General features: G+C 42.0%; 1 protein-coding gene across 5 annotated transcripts; it reads left to right on the top strand.

The window, feature by feature from the left end:
• Window positions 1–22,015, top strand: LOC308594105 (opsin-5-like). 5 transcript variants are annotated; one of them, XM_081206828.1, is made up of 8 exons: window positions 6,032–6,128; window positions 6,461–6,622; window positions 10,420–10,507; window positions 11,641–11,803; window positions 14,906–15,033; window positions 15,761–15,877; window positions 16,022–16,095; window positions 21,033–22,015. In XM_081206828.1, exons 3-8 carry the CDS (start codon window positions 10,420–10,422, stop codon window positions 21,648–21,650), a joined length of 1,188 nt encoding a protein of 395 aa, XP_081062954.1. In that variant the 5' UTR covers window positions 6,032–6,128; window positions 6,461–6,622; the 3' UTR covers window positions 21,651–22,015. The 5 variants fall into 5 exon arrangements, with proteins under 5 accessions (XP_081062950.1, XP_081062951.1, XP_081062952.1 ...); XM_081206824.1 differs by lacking the exons at window positions 6,032–6,128; window positions 6,461–6,622 and adding exons at window positions 1–15; window positions 7,637–7,701 and having other exon boundaries at window positions 15,761–16,095; XM_081206826.1 differs by having other exon boundaries at window positions 5,599–6,128; window positions 15,761–16,095.
• Window positions 22,016–27,404: the final 5,389 nt, after the last annotated feature.

Raw genomic sequence — 27,404 nt, 5'->3', positions numbered from 1 at the left:
AAGTGTCATGATCCAGTGAGTGAGTGATGATCCTGCCCCAGCCTTATCCTATTCAACTTGGGTGCTTTGAACTCCCATCTTCTCCTTGGTTAACACATATAATTTTGTAAACAAACAAAAATAAAGATTCTTGTAAACTGACACCTGCTTTGTAGTAAGCGTGACAGGAGGGGGCTGCAGAGATGCATAATCAAAGATGAAGAGGAGGAACAGGCTAAAGGAATGCATGTGGAGGAGGCTCAGCATACACAATCTGCTTAGGAACAAGTTACAGCCATCCTCATGTTTGGCTCCTGGACTGGCTTAGGGATTTTTTTAAAAAAATATTTTCTGCCGGTTAAGTTTTTGAGGGCTGATTTCTTGTCCTGTGATAAAAAGCCTTCTGTTTCCATCGCCAAACCTTTCAGGAGAGCATTTTCAAGCTTTTGGCACCACTTTTGAGTGAATTGCCAAAAGTCAGATTTTTGCTGAAATTGTGACCCCGGGGCTTAGGGATTTTTTCAAAAAAATATTTTCTGCCGGTTAAGTTTTTGAGGGCTGATTTCTTGTCCTGTGATAAAAGAACTGGGAGAAAGCAAGGTCCCTGGGACCTTGCAGGTGAAGGGCAGAGTGGAGAGCTCATGCTGTTTTGTCTGCCTGCCCCAATGCTGTGTAGAGGAATCAACAGAAGGTAGGGCACAAAAGTGGAGGAGGAGGAGGATGGCTTTCAGCTTTAGCCCTGGCTAATTGCCAGCAAGATGCAGCCACATCTGAAACACAAATACTGCCTCCATTCAGTAAAAGAAAAGAGAAACTTGCACTGAGTTTGTTGGATGGAGAGAAAAACAGAGAGGGGGAGAGACCAGATCTATATGGGAAGAGGACAACTCAGTTGTCCTCAAATAAGCTCCACAGAAGTTTCAGACTGTTAGTTGTAATTAATGTGAGCATAGTGAAGGATGCTATGTTCAGTTTTATTTTAAAAGCAAGCAGAGGCGAAAAAGTTATTTAGAAAGTGACAAGTGGATTAATGTGTGTGGGTGTGGGGTGTCAAACTGCACATGACTGCTAGGAAATGGTAAAGACGCGTTCTTAGGCAAAGCTTCTGAAAGTCAACACTTAACTGTGATTTTATGGGGATAGTATTCCACAGCCATTGTGGTTCCTTTGCATAGTATCCTTTATGAAATATGAACCGCCGAGTTTCTCAAAGCCATCCAAGTTACTCTTTCCAACGATGCCGCGACGCAGCTGGTTGTGGTGGTGGGAAGCGGGAAGCCCTAGGAACCGGCACTCTCTCCTGGTCCACAGTTAGGTTAGCGCCGTGCTCCTTAGTCGCGGTGCCATATATCAGCCCCTAGAGGGCGATGATGTCATAGGAAGTCTGCAATTACCACCCATGTTTTATTGTTGCATTAGCATATTACAAGTATGTGCCGTTCCAAAACCAGGCACTTCTCCGACTCCAATGCAGAAAGCATCCTGGTGAATCTGACCACCTTCTCTGTTTCCTCTCTCTGCTCGGTTTGCTGCGCCGGGTACGTAAACCTTGCGGTGGTGACCGGCTTGCCCGAGCTGCATCGGAGACGAGGCGGCGAATCGCAGAAGCCACGCTTGAGCTGTCAGCGTCGATGTGAACAGTGGGAAAACGGAGCATGTGCAGAGCACCTTTCGCGCGGCCATCTTGCCCCTGCAGAACAGCCATTCTCTGCATGCAACTGCTGTTTCCCACTAGGACACAGATGATCCTACTTTAGGCTCTCACCATGAGCAGACGAATATCCACAGGATCAGTGCTGAGTGGATGGAGGGGTGTGGCTATTCTGCCGTGCTGCAGTGTCTAGCACACCCATCCAGAGGGCCGTGAGCTGCTAAGTAGCGAGGAGGCCTGGATCCCAGACCTGTCTCGGCCAGCGAGCTCACTGGGTTGCCTTGGGCAAATCAGATCTCCACCGCACAGTTCCAATCAGGATTGTTATGAGAACAAACTAGGATCCGTTCCTTGGGAGAACAGCGGGATACAAATGTGGACGGAAATAAAATAAAAAGAAATTTATTTACTTGAAGCCATGGTAAAGCATGCGAAGGCGCTCTGTGTGTGTATGAGAGAGACGTTCATTATGTGTGCTTCACAACTGAAGTAACAGACGCGGCCGTCTACAGGCGCCTGTCCCTAAATCTGAATCAACCCAGAATTTAAATTCGCCCAGCAGCCCCACCGCAAGATTCCAACGAAGTAAGAACAATTCTACTTGGTTTCAGTTTAGATTGTGGGCTCCGGGTTTTCTACCCTACTTAGCGCCAGCGCTTCGCCCTGGCGCAATCGCAAGGCGCACGGCAGAATCTTTTTTATTATTATTAAATATTTTATTAGTTGGATATAGGAACAATATATAATCAAACACAAGCAATCAAATACAATTTCCCCCTACCCCCCCCCATTAGCGCCAGGATCTTGAGAGCCCTTGTGCCGTCGGAGAGACGCCGCCGATATTTCTTTGGCCAATGGGAAGATGCGGAGCAGATCTGCTTTCTTCTCACTGGAGGCGCCGCTTCAGGGTCTGTCCGCCCGCATCCAATCCAGTTTCTCAAAAGGCGGGAAGGCTGCTGGGAAGCCGCCTCATGCTGGAGGGCCAGTCGCTATCAGGGGGTGGAGGAAAGGGAAACTCCCTCGAGTTCCCCGCCCGTGGCTATAAGATGAGGGAGCCCCCCGAGAGAGCGGCTCCCTTTAGCCGTTGCCATGGCCCTTCCTCCGGCCTCTCAGCAAGCGGGAGAAGCGGGCGGAGGTGAGGAAGAAGCGGAAAGTTCTGCTCCCTGAGCTCCCCAACTTGGCGCCGTCGCCTCAGGGCAAGGGGCTCCTTGTGTTTCGCGCCTGCAGGAGTTGTGGGCTAGTAGTAGTAGCGTCATGCTGTAGCAACGAGTGGCGGCGGCAGAGGCGCTTCCCTCGCCTCAGCCCCAGCTCAAGCCCGCCCCAATCCGCGCCTTCGCCTTCTAGACCCGCGGGCATTGCCTCTGCCGCCTCGTGAGTCACTGGAGGTTCCTTGGCGAAAGCACTTCGTTTCTTTCTGGCGCTTCGCAGAGCGGCAGCGTCGGCGGCGGAGAATGCGAGCGCGCGCCGCTGCGCCGACTTCCCCGCGCGCCAGCCCGGAGCCAAGGTAAATTTGCGCGCCCGCTCACCTGGTCCACCTGCAGCTTCTAGCGAGCGCCTTGTGGGAAGGGAAACTGGCAGCCTCTAAACCTTGGACTGTTTGTTGCCTACTCGACTCTTAAAGTTCCTGACGACTTGATTTTTTATTTATTTCCAGTCCCCCCCCCCTCCTTTAATCTGTCTCCAGTTTTCTGCCAGGACGCCCCTGTTTATAGCCGCTGCGTGCCCGACTGAAATCTAAGAACTTCATGTCAGGCTAGATTTTGAGCAGGTTGGCCAGTGCCAAAATGAAGATGTCCTGATGGGGAGAGCAACACCTGTTGAATCTCTGCCAGGCATCCAGTTATAATTGGACAGAAAGGTTCTGCCAGTAAAAACAATGAAATTCAGATGGCAATCCTGTTGGGTTTTCAGGTTCAGTACTAAAGTAGTGGGTTCAGAGAGGTAAGGTCAGGTACTGGTGGAAAATGAAGGCTTAGCTATGCTGTGCCTAATGAGAAGTAAGTGCAAATAACAGTGGTACAAGAATGTGGTGTCTTACAGCACTGTCTAAGAAAGTTGTGGCCAATAACTATATGTTGTTATCAGTTTACTCTGTGCTGTTACTCCTTTTGTTGGCTGTGAAGGTGTCCAGCTTCTGAGAGGGTCAAGTAGCAATCCAAATGGGCAGGGTGCGTGCAACCTCCTTTTATGATCCCTGTGAGGTAGATCTTACTATATAGTTTGTGCCATGCAAGATTGCAGAAGGGTCAACTTGCCTTAAATTCCACAAGCTACTTTATCCAGCATCTGCTGTGACAAAGAACTGCCAACAGCAGTTGCTAATTCTGAACATCTTTGACACTACAGCTGCTGTTGTGGATTCATCAGTCTTCTTAAGAATGCAAAAGAAGATTAAAAGAACGTTCAGGGCAGGACATCTTGAAGGGGCAATGCCTGCTCTGTTAATTTCTGAGGGAGTTGGTGTTACTTTTAGCCTGCTGGGAACTTGGAACTGTTGAGCTGTGTGATAAGGGGCAACTCTGCAACAAAGAGCATCTGAGGTAATGCCATAGCAGAGGTGCTCAACACAGCTCAGACTTTCTGTGCCTATTGAGACAGGCAACACGACTGGGGTCTTTTTAAAAAACGTATTCATTCATTAGAATCTGTCAAGCTGTGAAGCTATGGTTCTTCGGCCCCTCTGTTGCAAGTACTCATGTAGTGTGAAAGGGGAGCCGATTGCTCTCTGTAGTGTAGCTCTTTCATTTTAACCGCATCTCTCACCAAATTAGCTAACAGCTCTTTTTTCCCTGCTTCTGCTCTAGAAGAAGGCAGTGCTACGTGCTCCTGCTAAATCCAGAGTACACAGAATATGGGCAAGGTGTTCTGGAGGATCCTTTCCTTTTCATAGATCTTAACTATTTGAACTTTCATTTACTATGAGCAAGAAAAGGATGTTCCTCAATCACATCACCCTTGTCTATCTCTTTATACTGCTATTGGTGAGCTTTAATTTCAAAAGTAAGTTCAGGGAGTTGTCTTTAAAAATCTTTGTACAACAGTTATTACTTGTAGATGCTTTATTTAAAAACGATGATGGAGTGGATAGTAGCTAGTTGCCTGTTTCCAACCATGTGTTTGGAATGTGACAAAATCTTTGTGTCTGTTCTATAATCCAATGTACTTGTCTTTCTCTGTAGACATAACAAGTCAAAGACACTTAGGTATGCTTAAACACCAAGGTGGTTGTTTTCCCAATGATATGTTCTGCATAGTTTCTTCCAGCTTCCCAGGTGTCCATCATATACTACTTTTTGGCAGATGGTACAATGGAAACATATTTTCCACCTTCAGTGAGGTTCTCTAAAGGTCCATAGCTGTCAAGTGTCCCTTATTTGAAGGGACAGTCCCTTATTCCAGCGCCATGCCCCACTGCTGTCCCTTATTGATGGATGTCCCTTAAATGTCCCTTAAATGATGTCCCTTAAATTTCAAAGGAAGCAGCTCCTCTCCCTCCCTCCCTGCTGGCCAGGGAGGAGGGAGGCTCCAACTGTGTTGCTTGGCTGTGTTGCCCAATAAGAAGTCTAAGAATGACTGGGGGGTGGAGCTTGCATGCCTTGTGTGTGGCTAGTTAATGCAAGCGGAGGGGTTTTTTGAATGCTGGACACCATTTTGTTGCACGTGCTGCTGCAAACTTTGCAGTGCAAAGCCAGGCCGGGGAGGCATCTTAAGTTGAGGCTGCATAGGCCTTGTGGTGCATGTGATTCAGATTCTATTCAGTTGAACCTCTGGTTACAAAGTTGGTTGGACAGTGTTCTCGAAGCTACCAGCATGCGTTTGACCAGACTGCAGGAGGACAGTAAGACTGGAGTGCCTGGAACAGGTGAGGCTGCGGGTCCCTTATTTTGGCTGCTGGTCCCTTATTTTCAAGGCTGATAGCCCCTTATTTTCAAATCTATAAGTTGACAGCTATGGGTATGTCCCCTATCAGTCACCTGATGTCATCATGGCATCACATGACTGACAGGTCAGTGGCCCCACCCACATGTCAAAGTTGGCCCTTAAAGTGGGGATAGTGGATAGGGAAATAAAGATCTGACTCATTGGGTCAAAAATAAATAAATGGAATGAATTCTAATAAATATTCTTATGTGTGACAGGAATTCATACAGACAGTCTGGGTGTGTAGGTAGCAGTGTCACAATGTGTGAGTACGTTTAGGTTTCATTACAGGTCATTCAAATGTAACTCTTTTTACATATGTGTGAGTTGCAGTCAAATTGTGGGCAGATGGTGCATTTGACATTGTAGTCCATCATTTGCAGCCTTTACATCAACAGAATTCCTATTATGAAGAGAGGAAAGAGTTTGAGTAGTATATTACAAGTGGTGGGGTTTTTTTTGTGCAGAAACGACAGTTTCATTGAAGCTTGTGCCAGACACATTTCTGGTGAACTGTGATTGTGGAATTTTTAACAAACTTTCCCCTTGACTCATGGTTTCTCAAAAGAAGCAAAAGGTTGGGGCTTTATCACTCTGCTTGTTTTATCCAGGCTGAGCAGTTTCAGATATTGCAAGGTAATAATAACATGTATGCAAGATACAAGTCTATCAGTAACTTGCTTTCTCAAGCCAAAACTGACTGTGGTTCTTCTATTAAATTCCAGTTATGAGAAATATTGGCCACCACCACTCTTAGAATTATTAGGTAAATTGTATTACATAATAAAATTTGGGAAAATATTTTTTGTTCCACACAAACTTTCATTAAAAACTTATGCTTTGGGGCATGTTCTCTGATTCCTCATGTTGCTAATTGCTCTGAAAGCCTTTTGATGTCCTGTTTCCCAGCAGAGGAAAAAGGAAAGTAGAAGCAAGCTGCATTGCAGAAAGAAAAATAAGATTTATGGAGTCATATTCTGCATGCATGCTATCACGTACTTCCAAGTACCTTGTGCTTAGACATGCAAATCAGGATCTTTTATCAGATGAAGTGATTCATTCGAGTACCTTGTAAGTGACTGTGAAGCGTGTGGCCTGAGAAGGATTGAACATTAAATATAAACATTTGCCAGGCATAACAGTAATGCTGGAAGGATTTTGATACTCTGAAATGTGGATGGCAATTATTATTTTTTTGGCTTGGGGCCAGATTGAGGGTTCATCACCCCTCTGGAGCCCATGTGCATGCACGTGTACATGTGCGGACTTGCATACTCAAAAAGCACACACACAGCTTATACATACGTGTGTGGTGGTGGAGGATAAGCAGTGCACATATATATATACTTCGGCAGAATGGGGGAACAAGCATCATGCACACACCTGCACCTGGAGGAGAAAGGGGGACTGACTCAAAAACACACACACGCACAGAGTCATATACTCACTTCTTCCCCAATGCTTCCCTGGGAGCAAAAGCACAGGTCTGAGAGCAATCCTAGTAATATTTATTCAGAAGTCAATCCCATTCTATTCTTTCAAGTGGACTTGATTTGATTTGATTTGATTTGATTTGACTTGAGTGTTGCCTCTGCAGTGTAGCATTTTAGTTGCACAAAAGCCAGCCAGCTAGCAGCTATTCTAGCATAATGCATAGGCACATGTGTGAACAAGAGCTGGTTAAAACAGTGACTGCCAACCTTTTTAGACCAGTGGCACATTTCAAATTTTGAGATAGTGCTGTAGGCGCCAGTCACAAAATGGCTGCTGTGTGGGACATAGCATAACACAAGTACAGAAATTACATCTTCTCTCCCTCCTGAGTCCCTTGGCTAGGGGTTCCAATGAAGGCATTTGTGGGTGCCACGGCACCCATTGGCACCAAGTTGGTGACCCCTGGGTTAGAGAGTAAGGTGAGAGCAATTACTCTCTAGTACAGAAAGTTAGAAGGAAGGAAAGAGAGGAAATTGATGATTGATGAAGTGGTCAGCCAAGTGTGATGGAAGGAAGAGAGAGAACAGGAAGGATGGAGATGAGGTCTGAGTAATCATTGTTATTTTCTTCACTGGGTTTGTTCTATGACAGATCAACACAATAAGGAAGGTTAAAAAAAAAGAGTGTCAGCAGTCCTTCAAGGTAGTGACAAACAGGTATGATGCACTCTAGCAAAGTTATGAACATAAAGTTACAGAGAGAAGTAGAGGTGATATCTTATGAATACTTTGGCTGGCACCCATTGTCCTAATCAATTGAAGACATCAACTTTTGGCATATGCTTGTTGGGTCTTGCTATAAATATCTCTTGATTGCAAGCCAAAAATGATGTAGCTAGTGCAAGCCAGATATAAAACAATAAGGAATTAATAAAACTGTTCAGTATCGTGTCATACGAGGTCTCTCCAATAAAAACACAGCAGTGTTTCCAATTCTTTTGGCTCAGTTTGACCTGTTTCCATTAAAATAATTGCGAACTGATTGTCCAGTCTCCCCAGGTCCTGGGTCAACATTTTTTTAAGTTCAGTTAAGTTCATATATCTATATATTTAACTTAAGTATATATCTGTCAATTAAAAAAAACTTTCATTTAATATTATATAAATTTAATATACTAGTAATTCATTCCCACTAGGGGAAAAGGCAGGGCATAAATAAATATATAATAATAATAATCACCTAGTAAACACTAACAATACAGTGGTGCCTCGCAAGACGAAAATAATTCGTTCTGCGAGTATTTTCGTCTTGCGATGTTTTTCGTCTTGCGAAGCACGGTCCATCGCAACTACGCCTCTTCAAGCGGCTTTAAGAAAAAAGCGCAATACGTTTTCGTCTTGTGAAGCAAGCCCATAGGGAAATTCGTCTAGCGAAGCAACGCAAAAATGGAAAACCCTTTCGTCTAGCGAGTTTTTCGTCTTGCGAGGCATTTGTCTTGCGGGGCACCACTGTAGCTAGTGACTTACAGCATTTGTTCTGGGAAAAGAGAAAGTTAAAATTACCTATTAAATTAGTAAAAGTCTCCCATCATGGCAGGTGGTGTGTGTGTGTGTGTGTGTGTGTGTATGTGAAAATAAGAAAATAAGCTCTGTTTTCACATACAGACACATACAGAGCCTTCATCAAGTGATCCTTTTTTGTGGAAGGGTCAGTGAGTATAGTGATGGATCCGCACATGGCTCTGAAGGCGCCCCCCCCCCCGAAGGATCCCTTGCTGAAGGCTGCTCACCCACACAATGGTCTGGTCCACACATAATTTAAAACCATAGTTAAACTAAAACTTAAATGTGAATGTACAGCATGCTTTGCTGAAACCACAGGTGGCTCGCACTTCCTTTGTTCCTGCTTCACTGTTGGGAAACAATACCTGATCTGAATTAGCATTACTGTATGTCTGAACCTGGGTGCATAGTCCACCCCCCCCCCCAATTGCCCCATGAACAAACCGCAGATGTAAGCCAAACTTTAGTCACCACTCATGGGCCAACTGTAATCATGAAAATTTTGGATTTTTTAATTTTTCTGGACTTTTTTTTGGGGGGGGGGAGCTGCATCTGAATTTTTGCCCTAGTCAAAAGTAGTTTAACTAAATATTTGAATAGGTTGGGTGGTAAGTAAATGAAGCACCGTTAAGTGTTGTTGGCATCCATCTGTCTTGAGAGACAATGGAGTGAGCTTCCAGGGGTGAAGTCAAACAGCTGGAGATTCGCAGTGCTTGCTGGGGCTGCAGAAATTGGTAACTCATAACTTCTGCCTCCTGCATTGTTTTTACTACGTTACCAGCATCAATGTGACCTCTTTGACATGCAAGCCTGGACCGTGTGTATGGAGGTCCTGGGCTGCCAAGACAACAAGACCACCTTGTGTTGTGTAGCTTGGTGAAACGTGTTTGAAGTCTGTGTGTCCCTGTGAAGGCTCTCAATCCGCTGTTCACAATCACTGATGTAAAATTTGTGATGGAGATTTCTGTTTTTGCTAATCTTTCCTTGGTAGTGCAAGGTTGCTTACTCATGTTATAAATATCTTGTTAAAGTATCCTTTGGATAACTTAGTGATTGTTTTATTTGGGCAATTTTTCCATAGTGACTTCATACAGAAGTTGCATTGAGCCCTGTGAAATTAGAATTATGAACATAATAAAAGGTTGTTGATAAGGACTGTGTTTTGAAGAATATATTCTGTGCTATTTATACTTTTACTGTGACTTGAAAAATATTTTTTCAGCACGTAGTATGCAGTATTAAATTGATGAATTGTGAGAAGGGCATTCTTAATTAAGTTTGAATGAATAATGTCGACACTTGTGATTTTTATAGTTTATTTTTAAACATTTACCGTTATGTTTGCGATGCCATGAAGGAACACATAAATCCAATGTCATTCTATGGCATCTTTTAGATTGGTGTGGATAAAGCTTTGGCACATTTGCAAATTGGAAAAACTATTGTAGGCATCACACATACGCTGTAGCCTCATCTTATTCTATTTCCTATTGACTGCAATAAAATGGTTCCTTCAAGCCTAATTTCAGTGGATGAGGGGAGGCTGTGGTCACAAGGGGAAGCCCCTGTTGTTGTATGTGCACCTGTGAGTGGCATGTTTGTGACCCCTGCTCCAAGTAGCCTGTGCATAGTGGGCAAGTAGACTTGTGCTTGCCCAACCAGGTAGTGAGGGAGAGCCCAGATTCTCAGAGGGCTTGAATCTGGTCATGTTTCCTTAAAGTCTCAAAACGTCAGTTTTTAAATTACCGCGAGGCTTAAGAAAATGCCTCCACATTTATGTATCAACGCTTGAAAACACTGTACCTGAAAACTGAGGGTCCTGAGATGCACTTGCCTTGAATTCTCTCTTCTTCCATCCTATTTCCCCCCCAGATGGGTTCTTACTTTGTGAACGCAACATTTCATTCCAAAATAACTGAAGCAGCTGATATTATTGTTGGAATCTTCTATATTATATTTGGTAAGAGTGATTGTTTGATATTTTCTACATATGATTGTGATATTCTCTACATATGATGATGATTGTATTTCTAGAAAACAAAAGATGATTTTATAACTCTGTCACTGGCATGTGTGTGATACTGTTTAACTCCTTGGTCCTGATTACCCAGGAAGTTGTTTGTGGACAAACATCGGCTCCCTCATCCTGAAGTGAGATGAGTGCCGCACCCCATAGTTGCCTTAGACTGGACTTAATCGTTGAGGTGTCCTTTACCTTACCTTTTACCCACGTATCTGTTTTCTCATTCCCGGCCCAATCTGAGCTTTGTATTGCCTATGTGTGCTTTGGTAGTAGCTGCAAAGGCTGTAGGTGACAGGGAGTTCGAAATTTAATTGGAAGAGAGGTGATGAGATATAAACTGTTTTGTCTTTTCCTCTATTTGGCCTCAAAAGCTGTTCTGTGCCTCAAAAGCTGTTCTTACCCTATTTTACCGAAACACAAAGATATAGCATAATGCCTTTCCATATGGTGTATCTGTGCACAAAAGAAGATGGTAGCCATTATGGTTCAGAGGACTGATCTAGATGTGATATATTTGCCTTTAGCTTTGAGCTCAATTAGTGCCTTGAATAAATTCGCTACTGCTCATTTTAACAGTGCAGTCAGCTAGGTTAGCTGCGGTCATCATGAAAACCTGATTGGCAATATATAAAAAGCTTGAGTGGCTTTTTAGCATTTTGTGGAGTGGGCTGCAGTCTGGGTCAGCTTAACTTGAACTAAATTTGGTTCATGGTAAGGTGCCATTAGTTCCCTGCTGCCTTGTTTTATGTCTAAATTTTTCTATACAGATAGTATACTTTTTATTATATGGTTCATATTCATTAATTTTTACAAAGTGCTCAACCACTTTGGAGGCAAGGATGATAAAAATAAACTGGCACTGAAGGAAAGAGAACAATTTGGAAATCATGCTGCAAAATTATTATTTTTTTGTAAAAACACCTATATAAAAATCATGATTAGTCATCCCTTTGCCCCGTATGTTTTTCCCTTTAAAGCCACTGGAGAAAGGGACAACATGCTACTTTCATGCAAAGTCAAAACGCGAATGAGAGTGAAAAAAGTTAACCCTTTTTTGTTTTGTCCTCCAGGCATATGCTCCTTTTGTGGGAACAGTATCCTCCTGTATGTTTCCTACAAGAAAAGGAACATATTGAAACCAGCAGAGTACTTCATGATCAATTTGGCCATCAGTGACCTTGGTATGACTCTGACCTTGTACCCTCTAGCTGTTACATCCAGCCTTTCACACAGGTGTGTTCAATGTGCATCCACTGAAGTTCTCTGTTAGTAGGAAACAGTAACTAAACTTTTCTTCTTCCACATTTTTTTATTACTATAGTGATGAATAATTCCAAGGGCTGAGAAAAGCAGTCTTTCAAGCTCCTGGCAGTAATTAGTATTCTGAGCTGCACAACACTGTTGTCACTAGGATACATTTTGGGGAAAAGTTGCATTCATTCAGTACAATTACTCCACCTGGTTTCCTAATTTTCAGTGGAAGGAATAACAAAAGACCCAGCTTCCCTTTCTACAGTAATACATGTCATTGTTACTTAGTTACAAATGATTTTTATTTTTTTTACAGAGTGAAATTCAGTTACAATTGAAATGAAAGGAATACATTAGTGGAATTGCTTATGTTTCTTTTTCAAGGTTATGCGTTCTGACGCTCATGACCTCATCATGAAAACTGCTGTAGCCACTCCCCAGGGATAATCCCTAGCCATGTCTCCAAGGAGAATCCAAAATTACAGGCAGTTGTGCAGATCCATTACACACACACACATGCAATTATACATTGTTACCTGGGAGTAAGCTCCAATGACTGTATACATTAAAGTTGTACAGTGGTACCTCAGGTTACAGATGCTTCAGGTTACAGACGCTTCAGGTTACAAACTTCGCTAATCAGGAAGTGGTTGCTCCAGTTTAAGAACTTTGCCCCAGGATAAGAACGGAAATCGTGAGCCAGTGGCAGCAGAAGGCCACATTAGCGAAAGTGTGCCTCAGGTTAAGAACCGTTTAAGGTTAAAAACGGACCTCGGAAAGAATTAAGTTCTTAACCCAAGGTACCACTGTAAAACACATTGAGCTTTAACTAAAAATATTTATCCAGCAGAAATAAAACTTTTAGCTTTTAATTTGAAATGCATCAAAAGCTAAAGGACCCCTGACAGTTAAGTCCAGTCATGAATGACTCTGGGGTTGCGGTGCTCATCTCACTTTACTGGCTGAGGGAGCTGACATTTGTCTGCAGACAGTTTTTCTGGGTCATGTGGCTAGCATGACTAAGCCACTTCTGGCAAAACCAGAGCAGCGCACGGAAACGCCGTTTACCTGCCTGCAAGAGCAGTACCTATTTATCTACTTGCGCTTTGATGTGCTTTTGAACTGCTAGGTTGGCAGGAGCTGGGACCGAGCAATGGGAGCTTACCCCGTCGCGGGGAACCCTGACCTTCCAATCGGCAAGCCCCAGGCTCAGTGGTTCAGACCACAGCGCCACCCGCGTCCCAGTTGAAATGCATACAATTTGCAAATAAGTGTTACTGTTTAAACTACTGGTAGAAAAGTAGGAATTCCATCAAAGAAAAAGAAAGAAGCATCCAGCATCTGCTCTCTTATTTTCCTCATTATCTGGCTTCCTCTATGCTATGCTTGTCACAAAGAAATGTAAAAGCCTCATTACTGTCTCATTCACTTGCCAGAGCAAGGCTTCTCCTAATTACCTGGCACTCTTGCAGATGGTGACATCAGTCCTGCTTTGAAAAAAAGTCAGAGTTGTGCTCCCCAGTATTCCCTGCCATTAGTTGTAATTGTAAATCTTTTGCACAGCCTATGAGTGGTTGAAAACCCCCCCCTTGTACTCAGAAGATTTGAACAGTTGCTCATGCCACTTTTGACCAGCTCTAGGTACTCTTGGGTGAGATCAATTTCAGTCTGGCTTTTGGCCCTGAGACTGTCTTGGATGGTGTATGTCAGGAGATAGACACAGATTTAAGATAAAAAAAATTCCTTCCAGTAGCACCTTAAAGACCAACTAAGTTAGTTCTTGGTATGAGCTTTCGTGTGCATGCACACTTCTTCAGATTAAGAGTTCATCTTTGGGACTCAAGTTGATGGGGGCAGTTAATACAAGGTAGATATTATTATTAATATGGCTTATTATAAAAGTAATTTTCTTTAATTTAAATATATCGTTCTTCTACGTGCTGCTGTCAAAATGGGAAGGGGCCCAGTAAAGTATCTGATGATGGTGTCAGGAAGCCATGTGGATCTTCAGCACTAAAGTCTTACAATGTCATTGAGTCAGAGAGCTGGAATCAAAACACAATGGCTCTCCTATCCCAATTCAATTTTTGAGGTTGTCGCTCGTCGTCTAGGGCACAATAATACTTGCCCTATGTGGTAAGTGATTTGGGAAAATACTTCCCATCTCAGTGTGTCATGCAATCCAAAACTATTTTAGATTGATAAGTAAAGGCCAGTATTCTTACTAGCTGATGCAGATAAGAATGGTTAAATGTTACAAGCTAGAAAAAACTAGTTGAACCTTATTGGGCTCATTAAGTCTGTCGTAGCTATCTATTGAATCTTATTCATTCAAACCTTTCTAAGGAAAGTGTTTAGATACTAAGTGATGCTGGTAAGTATGTTGCATTGTTCTTTTTTAAAAATTCAATCTTTATTGGTTTATAAACAATACATACAGAAAACATAACTCATAAATGAGAAAAAAATTCTGTATGTTTATTATTCCTTGGAACAAATGTGTCAAATTTAGTATATGTATGGGATATATAAAATAAATAGACAAATAAGCAAACAATTGCAGTACTCCCGTAACTTGTGTGAGAGAGCATTACCTTGGAGTTTCCTTTTCTTTAGACTTCAGTTCTATATGTAAGAAAATTAAATCTGCACATCCACAATTTTCAAATGTGCCTTTTCTCCACCCAACTTCAAATAGCCATTTTTCAAGTTAAATTGTATCAAGCAGACACTACTTGCCAGAGATACAGGCAAGAAACTGAACGCTTTTGTGTTGTTTCTTTAATGAGTTTATATATTGTTCAGAATCCTTCCAGATGCATGCTGTGTTTTCAATTACACTATTTAAATTTGAAGCAACATAATTTCTTTCATGGGATGTTATAAGCATTTACGTTCATTAATTTTTTACAGACAAATAAAGATACATTAAGGTCCCTCTTGGCTCAGAATGAGCATGGACTATAATCAGTATTGCTATCTCAGTACAGTAGTGACCCTTGAAAGTTACTTTTGAATATATGACTGAACAGTAGCGAAAAGAGTATTTTTTGATATTAATAACTGTTTCATTTTTCTTCCTAGGTGGTTATTTGGCCAACAGGTTTGCTTGTTCTATGCATTTTGTGGAGTATTTTTTGGAATCTGCAGTCTGTCTACGCTAACATTACTGAGTACTGTGTGCTGCCTAAAAATTTGTTTCCCATCTTATGGTAAATAATTTTTTTCTTTCCTTCTGCACAAATTTAGAAGAACCAAGAGTTATGCAATACAAATTTTGGTACTAAATGCTTTAGCGAGGTTATCATTGTGGCAGTTCTAGTATGGCCATTGAGTCTCAGGAAATGGAGTGTTAGGGAGTGTGATCTCTCTCTCTCTTTCTCTCTGGCTCTCTCTCTGTAGAAGGGTTCCCCCCCTTTTTGTGAATAATACTGTTATAACTTGCATTGGAGGACTGTTGAATAGCAACACAATGTACACGTCATGACAGAACATAATTACTTGCTTACTTTATATAGGTCAGGGATATCCAACTTTGACCTGAACCCCCCGCCCCCCAAAAAGGGGTAGATCACTGCCAGATTTTAATCATGTGAGTAGATTGCAGTCTCTAGGAAGTTGGATATGCCTGGTATAGGCGAACCTGGGCTGCTTTGCTCCTTTGGTTTGGAGATAACACTATGTTTCGCTCCCCACACTGGTCATGGTTGTTTTGAGTAACTATTGGGTTGGGCATACTAGTTGGGTTGGGCATACTAGTTGTAGCTAATGAGAGTTCGAATCCCATAAATTCTGGAAGGCCATAGGCTAGTCACGACTTCTCTGCAGGCAATAAACAAAGAGACCTGTATTTTGATTTGTAGACTTAAAACCAGCCGCAGTATTATTACAAGCAACATCTCACCCATGTATCTTAAATGTGAATATTTTGTATTTCAGGGAATAGATTTAGGAGAGAACATGGTTGGATCTTGATAGGATGCAGTTGGGCCTATGCAGCCATTTTTGCCCTTTCCCCACTGGCTCACTGGGGAGAATATGGAGCCGAACCTTATGGTACAGCATGTTGCATTGACTGGTATTCATCAAATATAAACACAACAGCAATGTCTTACACAATTGTCCTTTTTGTCTTCTGTTTCATTATCCCCTGTGGAGTAATTGTTACCTCCTATACTCTTATTCTGATTACTGTGAAAGACTCCAGAAAAGCAGTGGAGCAACATGTCCTGGGACCCACCAGGATGAGCAACGTGCAGGCTGTTACAGCTAAGGTATTTAAAAAGCCATGTTCTTTTTTCTTCACCTATTGATTTGCACTCTGTTTTTTTAAAAAGTATTTTATTGCTTTTTCACATGTAATAAACATAATTCAAAGCCCCATAAACAACTGCAATAGCAACTAGTCTGCCATTTCTCGGGAAAAGGCATAGCAGCAGCTCAAAATCAGAAACAGTTTATAATGCATATGAAATACTCTAATTTAATAGGTCTTGCCAGATGTTTCCATGGATCTGTTGAGGTTGTTTCAATTGATCATAGTAGGGAACTGTGGTTTAAAGAGATCAGGATCAAAGTGCTGAAGCCAGGGATCAGGGGAGGGCACAGCAATTGAGCCTGGTACTTGTTCCCTGCTTAATAAAATGGAGTTCTTTTAAGCCAGGAATGATAGGTCTGACTCTCTACTCTAGATATGAAACTTTGCTGAGACTCTGCCTAGCTCTGCAGGGGAAAGAAACAAAGCATGCTTTGCCAAAAGAATTTAAACTTAGTCCTCAGTCTAATGGGTCCAACAGGCTCTTGCGCTCACCCGAAAATTACTAATTGCCTGAGCTATACATAGTCAAAAGCAAAATCCCATTGAGTTCAACGAGGTTTACCCTCCAGTAAGCATGCAGAGAACCCTAACATGAAAGTCCAGAATAGCAGTGATGACTAAACCACTAACTTCTGCACCCGTTCCCACTTTCTCTTTCCCCTGTCATGAAGGGAGACAAGTTGCCCTTGCCCCTCTCACAGTCTCTGCAGTTCATGAAGAACTTGGATGGGGGAGAGAGCTTATCAGAGGGGAAGACACTCTTGCCATTGGCATTCTAGCAAGGGGAACAGATGAGACCTTTTTCTACTACTCTGCAATTTGGGTCATGGGAATAACATACAGGACTAGTCCCATGACTAAAAATCAAAATGTGGGGGAATCAATGCAGGCTATTTACATATTTTATCAAAATGGAGACATCCACAATACAACAAAACAGTTTTAATGTAGTTTGTTGTGGTATTATACTTTCCTTTATGCATATTTGTTGACTCTAAATCTGATTCAAATTAAAAGTTTACATGGCAGCATTTTGGAAAATTAGATTAGGGAAATAATCCTTCAGATATCTTTGTGTCTCTACCTCTTTACTGAGGTGGTACTAAAATGTAAGATAGCTAAGTTAGAAAATGTGTATCTTTTGGAGACAAATGGACGGAGATTGCCCTGATGGGACAAATCTGACGTTTTTGCAAGGACATTCTAGGGAGGAAGTTGTTTAGCTTTTGGGCTGCTGGCTCAGTCAACATTTCAGGAAGGCCGAGATTATTCAGGATCAGGCCAATGGTAGCTAGAATCTTAAGAGTTGCTTATGGGTAATTTACAAACCATTTGCTCAGATGTAGTTCCACTGAGATCAATGAAGCCACACGATTCTATATAGCCTGTAAATTATGGTGTGTTTTAGGCAATGAAGCTCTTTGCCGTATATCACCATAACTTGTTTGCCAGAAGTGTTAAGTGCAATATATCATCAAAGTACATTTTAGATGCAAGGTTCATTGTCCTGTTGATTAATGCCTGCAGAGTTTCTGTTTAATGATTGAACAATCAGAGACTACATTGATTCTGGCCTGCAATCTGTCAATGTGTTCACTGTTAATTCATGCAGTCTATGGAACCTCCATCTTTCTGTTATTATGCTGCTAGCATAGTACTATTGTACTATCTAATGTCATGGAGGAGGTAAGCCTTGCTGCAAGCGGGGAAAACTTAGTTCACTTTGTATTCTTCTGAATCTAGTCCAACATATATCATGTTTATCAATGGAGTGGTAAAACTGATGACCAGATTGCTAAACAGCTTTTGATTTAAATTCAGACCTAAAGCAATCTTTAGCAGTTAGTCTCTCCCATTTTAAAGGCTACATGAGTATACTTTAGAAAACAAATATAAAAATAGATGCAATTTGTATAAACTCTGCAAGGGTGAAGGCAGGAGGAAAGGGTTTCTCTTGCTGTAGGCCCTGTCAAGTAGGAGCCCATGATAATCTCACCAAATATACACATCTGTTGCAGCAATACTAGTTTAACTTAGGGAAATGTCCTATCATTAACTGTCTCCTGGACTCAACAAGTCACTTCCCTTTAGAAGTGATAAGTTGTACTGGAATATAGGCTTGAGCATACCAATGGCAGGGTGCCCACTCACTCCAAGCACCCTGTCGCTATCCCCAAGCTGCATAAGCAAAGCATCACAATTGCCATCTAGTCTTTCTGATGTGGTCACTGGTGCTGAACAAGTTGGTTTCCATGGCTGCTGTGCACTTATGTTGACAGCCTTTTGCCTTTAATGGAATCTGCGGATAGAAGAAGCAAGAGAAGAGGGCTATGATATTCTGAAATTATACTGAAGCATGAACAGGAATTGTGTTTGGCACTGAGTTTCCTGTCTAAGAATAAAGAATCCAGTTCTTCTGACTTCTGTTCCTAATACTTTTCATGGTGCCAAAGACTGTTTGTTGGTCCACATTTTACACTTGTGGAAATTTTGGCTTGTGAACAGGACTGTCTTACCAGCTTTTACACTAATGCTAGATTTAGGGTTGGTGCTATAACCAGACCCTTGATTTTCTAGTACCTGGGCTTGTAGGAATCTTAAAATTGTTAACGTTTCATTAAAGTTCATGGGGAAGGGAATTAGTGCACACGCCTGGATCTCCAAGCTGAAGTTTGCCTTGTGCCACCCACTAGGATGGAGGAAGCCGCCTTGTTTCTATGGCCAGTGTAGTAGCATATATGTCACTCTAATTCATAATGTGGCCTCCATGCTCCAGCAGTTTTGGCCCAATTGGAAGTAAGCATGGGCAGGCCAGAAGTGATGTTTATGGCCTGCTCACTCAGGATGATCTTGTCTCTCACGCCAGGCCATAAAGGGGAAGAGTGACAATAGAGTGATAGAGACACACCAGGGGTGTGGCGTTCATTGTACCTTTCCCCCAGTGCATTCTTCAATGGAGGAGTGATTGGAATCAGGTGTGCATCATGCTTTATTAAAAGCGAATGTAGGCAGATGAAATGTGTCCTGGACTCACTTGTTCGGGGGGGGGGGGGTGACTTGCCAAGCCTCCTTTGAAGAAAGATTGGGACTCACTGAGTGCATTCTTAGGACCTCCCCTTCACCCCTAGGAGGATTGTGACAGCAGATAATGGTGGGGAGGTAGCCTGTGATTAACTGCAGCTGATCAATCTTTTAATCTGTGAGAGCTTTTAGCTCCACTAAAAAGAACAGATGCTGGCACTATGAAATATGTATAGGTAATTGGTTGTCAAAGCAAATGATTATATATCCTTGCTTTATTTATAGTTACAACCAATATTCTTAAGTGCTAATATAAAAAAGAACCTTCCTATTTCAGAACTATTATATACCCCATTTGATAAATGCTTCCGAAAAATGGCAGCAGGAGATAAACAGAGCAGATATTCTGGCTTTGATGTTGACATTCTCTTGATATTTTAAAGCACATTTATAGTGGAGGTGAAATGGTCTTTATTGGCTTTTATCTTTATTGAGCCTCACAAAGTTGTTTGAAGCTTTGCATATGCATCCAGAAGTGGGAGCAGGTATGGTAAAAGTGGACCTAGCTTGTATGGCCAATGTTCAGGGATGATGGGAGTTGGCGTCCACAGCATCTGGAGGACCCAACATTGGCTACCCCTGCCATAAAGGCTAAAATATGAAGCACCTTTTAAGGATCACCTCAATTTTTGAGGCTTTGTGACTGGTGCTTCTTTCCTCTTCCATTTTTGGACTGAATGTAAGATTGCATGAAATGGCATAATTCTTGAGTGCTTTGTAACGGTCAAAGTGTTGGGCAGGATGCAGCAACAAGGCAATTTAAGTAAAGACTTAAGTTGCCTCAAATAAAGAGTTTGCATACTCTCTGAACACACTCTCTCTCTCTCTGTCTGTCTGTGTGTGTGTGTGTGGGTGGGTGGGTGGGTGGTTGTGGGTATGGGTATGTGAATGTATGATCAAATGTAAGAACACCACTTTTGTGAGCATGGAAATGCTGTTTGCAGGCTGACTGCTTCCAGGTTTTAACCTTGGAAAATGGAAGAACCATTGCTATGCTTTGGTAGCAAAGCCATAGTGTTTGTTTTGTATGATGGGATTCCTATTGCACTAGCAGAGGGGAAGATATGGGACCTGAGCTATGCAGCCAACTGCAGAAACTGTCTCAGTTCTCCTGCTGTGGATCCATCATTGAAGTGTGAAATCATTTTTAAGCATGCTTTTATTGTTAGTGCTTTTATTGTTAAATCGCTTCAGGGTATAGGAAGCAACCAATAAACTCACAAATAAAATAAATAAGAATAGAAATAATATCTATTTTGTCTGCCATTTAGCTTGCAAGATGCACCTGGATCTCCTTGACTATGATTGGATGCTATGCTCTTTGAATATATTCATAGCCATTTGTAGCCTATTTGCAATCTTGGCTGCCCAGTGTAGGTTATAAACTCTTGGGAGGGACCATATCACCAAGTCTAGGGGACTGAAGGAGTTAAATGCATGTTTAGTAGCTATGGCCACTTGGTTATTGTGGTGGCAAGTATGCATGTGGAAAAGGGCCAAGTATTAGACAAATCTCCACCAAATGAATTCATTTGGTTAACATTATTAAAAACAAAGCACATCTTATTTAAAACAATAAAGCCAATGAGAGTATAAATGATGACACCGTAATTGTTAGAACTGCAAACTGTAATTAAATAGACTAAAAGCCAAACCAGATCTGTTAATGGCCCTGAAATTGACTGACAGTCATGTCATCACTCTTAGGCAGTTGTTGCTTGGAGGTGGGACAGTGAATTAGGCAATCTATTGGTCTAACCCACCTACTGTTTTGAATAGCACAAACTTTCTTTTCTTCTTTTAACTTTGCAGCTGAGCATTGCTGTATGCATTGGATTTTTTGCTGCCTGGAGCCCATATGCCGTCATTGCCATGTGGGCAGCCTTTGGGTCAATAGAGAGGATTCCTCCACTAGCCTTTGCTGTACCTGCTGTTTTTGCCAAGTCTTCAACACTCTATAACCCAGTTATGTATCTTATGCTAAAGCCTAATTTCCGAAGCACTATTGCCAAAGATTTTGCTGTTCTCCAACAATTCTGCATCAAAGCTTGTTTTTGTTTCAAGCATGTACAGAGCTGTTCTTACAGATCAGTTCTGGAAGTCCACTCGAAATCATTTAAGGGAAGACATGAATCCAGCAGTAACTCCATGCAGATAGTAGAAGGATGTTCTTATTTTCCCTGTGAAAAGTGCAACGATACCTTTGAATGCTTCAAGAACTACCCAAAGTGCTGCCAGGACAGGCTAAGCACCATGGAACACACACTTCAAGAAAACATACCCTTGGAAAATAAAATTCAATCGAACGCAAAGCATGCTTCTGAAAAATATGTAAAGGTTGTTGTCCGAGGAGAAAAAAACAGTGAGATTGATAGTTTGGAAGTAACATTAGAAAACATACCTATGAATACTAGGTTTGTCAACCTCTAGAGTATGTTTAATCAAATGCTCCAGGTAATAATTTAATTGCACCAGACTTAATGAATGTAAAACTTTTCTAAGCACTACCCTATTTTTATTTCCTTATTACCCATGGGAGGACGAAGTAATGCAGCATAAATATGTTTAAAAGTGTATTTGACTTTCATCATGTCCACAACCATACCTATGTGCATTCAGAACAAATTGTGTACTACAGTACTGCATTTCATTCGTTTCTGATTTTTTGAGTTTCAGAACTTATGTCCTTTGCTTCACAGAAGCAAACCACTTCATACTTGTGAGGCTTTTCTGCAAAACATTAATTCTTCAGATGCTTGGTAAATATATTTTATATGCTGCATATTCATCAAAAAGCTTGGTCTAGGTTTTCTGAGAGCCCTTTCAGAGAGGTAATGTCCATTGAACTGTTAATAGTTCCACAAGGCATATGGTACCCCCCCCCCGGAGGCTATGAACAGTTTTTTTCCATTTTCGGCTTAGGCTACTGTTCACATCTCCTTTCTCATGCAGTTTTCTTTCTAGGAGAGGGAGTGGGAAATTTTCCTTTCTCTGGTACATTCCCATGTTGCTCTTGGAGCACTTACAGTCAGTTCCACTCATGCATGAGTACCCCAGCCTGGCCTTTCAAGAACAAACTTGTGAGGGGCCAGATGTTTCCTGTATTTCTGAACTTACAGCATGAGAAGCATTATAAGGCTATCATTACTTCTTTCAACGAGGCACCTACTTCTCCCACAACAAAACTCAGAAGCTGAGCCACTTGGGACAAGGTGCAGAAGATATTAGCTGCCCCTGGGCTGTAGCCAGGGAAGGAGCTTATCCACACACAAGAGGATCACTTTATACTCTGTCCACCCTGGAACTGGCACCCTGCTCTTAAAAACATTTTCTGCTACCATACTTACCTGAAGCAGGTAATTAGTGTCACTGAGTTGTCAGTGCCTGACCTGAAGACAGATAGTGCCTGCCCCTCTAATCGCAAGAAATTATTTGGGAAAGGTTGCTCTTGCCAAAGGCCTGCTACTCTTAACCTTCTGTCCCTCTCCCCCATAAGCTGGAGAAGGGGGTGGGATTAGAGAGATTTAAATACAATAGTGACACATTCAGACTCTTCATCTAGGCAAAAAGCAATATAATCAAATGTAGACGTATAGGATGGGGGATACCTGACTTGACATGTGAAAAGGACCCCAGGATTGGATCTCAAGATTATATACTATTAGCTGCTGAAAATGAGTTGATAAGGTGATGCAGCTTCAAACAAGGCTAATATTCTACACTAATCATACCTCATCTGGAGTACTTTGTTCAGTTTTGAGTGCTGTGACACAGAAAGGTTGTGGATGAATCAGAAATGGTTCAGAGAAGAAGAATGGGTGGTTAGAGATGTAGAAAAACAAGTTCTCTCAGAGAAGGTTGAAAAAACTGGGTATCTTTAGCGTGAACAAGAGAAGACTGAGAGGAACATCAAAGATTCAAAGGACTGATACATAATACTTGTTCTCTGGTGCCCTGGAGGGCAGGACTTAAGGACAGTTTTCAGCTGAACATTAAAATAAACTTAACAGTAGGAGCAGTTTGACTGTGGAATCAGTTACTTGCAGGGGTGATGGGTTCTTCCTTGTCAGAAGCCTTGAAGGAAAAGCTGAAGGTGCTCTAGGTTTGGATTTTCTCCATCAAGCAGGGGTTGGTTAGATGCTTCACAAGGCCTCTTTGGTTCTAAGATTCTATTTGGTAGCCATTCAGAATCACCGAGGCAAATAGATAAAGAAGTGAATTTGATTTATGGGAATTGTAGCTCTGGGAGGTAATGGGACATCTCCCAACAACTCTCAGCACCTTTAACAAACTACAACTCCCAGAATTCTTTGGGGGAAAGCCATGACAGTTTAAATTGGCATCACAGTGCTTCAAATGCATAGTGTGAATGTGACCTAGAACTGTGCTGCACCAGATGAATATGGAATAATAATATCAATAAATACCTATACACTGATCCATATAGTAATATGACTATGTGCTTTGAGGCGGCTCCTCTCTCCAGTACTGCACTAAAATGAAGACTATGGCTTGGATCCCAATTTTTGTTCCCATGAACAGAACAGAATTATTAATGGGGGGTGGGGTGGCTTGGCTTGGCTTCCCTGCTTGCTGAAGACCCCTGTGTGCCCTCTCCAACTCTCCTGAGAGTTGAAGGGCTCTATGCAATAGAGTGACACAGGGCATGATTGGAAGAGGCATGGGAAATCAGCAACCTCCATGCATTAGCAAAAGTGTTTTCCATTTGGGCAACACTACCCAGCGGTGCCAACTTGAATAAAATAATGGGGGTGGGGGACAGGTAAACCCTGCCCCACATAATCAGTCACATGACAAAGCACCCACCCACCATTTGAATGGCAATGCCCATTAACTTTGGGAGGGCCTGGCTCCCTCAAATATTTTATGGGGAGGCGCAAAGGGAACTTAGCCCCTAGGAGCTGGCTCCTATGGCACCACCTTTTGGATCTTGAGCACCCATAGATTTTACAATATCACACAACAAAGCACTGGTCAAAAAGAAAATGTACTCTAACTAAAGGGGTCACAAGTATGTCTTGAGGCCCACAACTAGTGATCAAGCAGCCATTGTGCTCCTGTTGTTTTTCCATGTTTATAATCTAATAGAAAAACTATGGGCCAATATTTTCTTTTGTCCATTTAAGCAACCACAGGACAGCAACTCGGTTGTGTAGCTGAGTGGAAGGAAGTTTAAAGTATTATTAGCCCTGTGCCACAGCACTTGCTGTGGAGCTAACAGAACCAGAGAGAACACTTTAGATGGGAAAAATCTATTATGAGGAGAAGGGTTAAACCTTCCTCCGGTGTTACTGCTCTAATGATACTTGGGAAAGACAAAAACATCAGGAGACCCACTCATGGAGCTCCTGCATTTTGTGTAATTTAACCTTAATACAGTTAGGTATTCCCACAGGCTTTATCATTCCTGATGTAACATATATACAGCCAATTGTGGTATTATGCTTTACTTCAGATGGAAGGAGAAGAGGAATTTTAAAACAGGAAGATATTTGAGCCCTCAGAAATGTGATATTAGGAAGGCAGGGAGCTTTTAACCAAAGTGTTTAAATTAATTTGCAGATCAAATGGGATTTGAGCAGAAGACTTCCAAGTCACAACCATGAAAATGCTTTTTTGTACTGAGCTCTGTGACTTAATTATGTGTCTTTGTTCTTAAAACAATCACTACCATATGTGCAATAGCAACTGCAAAACTCTGGAACAAGTTATTCACTAATCTGCTTGTATTTGCATACTAGATGGTTTTTAAGGGACACGGGTGGCGCTGTGGTCTAAACCACTGAGCCTCTTGGGCTTCCTGATTAGAAGGTCGGCAGTTCAAATCCATGCGATGGGGTGAGCTCCCGTTGCTTTGTCCCAGCTTCTGCCAACCTAGCAGTTTGAAAGCACACCAGTGCAAGTACATAAATAGGTACTGCTGCAGCAGGAAGGCAAACAGCATTTCCATTGTGCCAGAAGTGCTGGCCACATGACCCAGAAAGCTACCTGTGGACAAATGCCGGCTCCCTCGGCCTGAAGTGAGATGAGTGCAGCACCCCATAGTCACCTTTGACTGGACTTAAGCATCCAGGGGTCATTTACCTTACTAGACGGTTTGGTACATTATAAAATTATAAAATCAAACTCTTGTTTTCTAATCATTGGTAAATCAGCTTGATTTAATACAAAACTTGTTTTGTAATGCTGCAGATTTCTCCCTGTTTTCAAATAACTCTGCAGATTCCATCTGCTTGTGTTTTTTTAATTAGCTGCTGCAATTGCCTGTTTTGTCAAGGTTGATATAAATTTTATATTATAAAGCAAAAAAAAGAAAAGAAAAATCCAAGTTTATCAAGCAGACTCTGGAAATGTGTTGTTACTGGCCACCTCAATCTCTGTTGAGCAGCAGTGAGATTCCAGGGGTCTTGGCAGTGAACCAAGGTTTGTGTTCCTTTGGAATGAGGCACAGTGGAAGCTGGTGTCTTTATGAAATATGGTTTATTTTACACATATTTGCAGCTTGATGGAGAGAGTGAAGAACATTATACTCCAAGAGTGTCTCTCATTGCTTCTCTTAGCACCGGCAAGCTTGGGTCCAAAACAGTAGCCAGCCCTGCTCCCAGGTCTCTGTGTGTAGCCTCACCCAGCCAGTGCATGGAGTTCAGGCCCCTCTTTTCTCCTTCCTGAAAACCATTGTTCAGAAACCTTAGTTTCAAAGGACACCTTTTTTCCTATGGTGACATAATGCCCCCTGTTAACCTCCAGGGTAGAAATTGGGATTGCCTATAGCAGTATCTTTACACAAATCGTGAGGAGTACCACTATATCCAACATTGTTGCTAAGAGAACATTAGAATTTCTTTTTAGCTTTCAGTTAATGCATGGCAAATATTCCATGGCTGTTGTATTTTGCAGTATTTACTCTGAAGGACAATTAATATACTATGAAGTCAGTTCAGCCATAATTACACGAGCAATTCTATGCTCACAGCCGTTCCAGAGATATGCCACAGCTGTCCAGGTAGGACAACCACCATATCCAATAGACTTTCAACCTAGAAAAGTGGGAGGGGAAAACCCACAACTCAGAGAATACAAAATACAGTGGGAATATGGGAAAATGACAAAATGAAAACGCCATTGCTCACCACCATGTACCATGCCAGTGATGGTGTCCAAACACCACATGGATATGTAATGAGCTAGCACACACAATATGAACCGGAAACACGTATGTTGTGTTGCCACCAATGGTGTCCTGTGGTACTGTGATTAAACAGAAACACTCAGGTGATCACTCATTCAAATCTCTTAATGGGTAAAACATCCCCACACCCCACAATAAAATCAGGTGGCAGCAACAAGCAAGGTTATGCAGCACATAAGTGGGCACAGCCATGGTTAGGAAGTTGTTGCTTTAAGATGTCCATGTGGGAACTTTACCCCCTTTAATCGTATCCATCTGTTATTGAAAAGGGGATAGTCCATTGTGGGGGCACATGAGCATAAAAGCATTTGTTCCCATATTCCCAGTGAAAACATATCTCACCTCTTGCAATATTGGCTGGGAGATCTTGCATGTGGGATTGTACCATATATCTGAAGTCCTATGTACACTTTCCTGCCTTGAACACAGTGGGGTTTACTTCTTAGTAAATATGCACAGGACTGAGCTACAAATCCCACTGATTTCAATAGAAGATTTAAACATGGGCTTAAATGGCACCGATTACGGGATGCAACCCCGTAAGCAGCCAATTTTAGATGAACTAGTTATGCAGAAATCTGATTCTGTACAAAATTGACTTCTAAAACAACAGGTTTACCATTGGTGTGCTACCTTTTTGCAGGTTACATTTTTCCAAGTACACAACTCTGCAGGAGACTTGCACATCTGAATGCTGTAGAGATGTGTGAATCTGCCTTCTCACTTTCACAAATTCAAATGAGAAGTACTGGCTAAAACTTCCCAAAACATTGTTTGATGTGAAAATAGAACTCATTCCATGCTGCCCTGTCACACACAGTTCAAATAATGAACTCCAGATGACATATAATTGTTTCTGCAGTCCTGAGAGAGAACAGAACTTTGATTCTCACACAATATCAGGCAGCAAAATTACAGTTGTGAAGCCCGGCATCCGATGGATCCTCAGACATTCCTGGTGCAGCCCAGCAACA

Source organism: Podarcis bocagei (assembly GCF_964188305.1).
Source record: "Podarcis bocagei genome assembly, chromosome: 8".
Taxonomy (NCBI): domain Eukaryota; kingdom Metazoa; phylum Chordata; class Lepidosauria; order Squamata; family Lacertidae; genus Podarcis; species Podarcis bocagei.
This window is presented reverse-complemented; position numbering and strand designations above follow the sequence as displayed.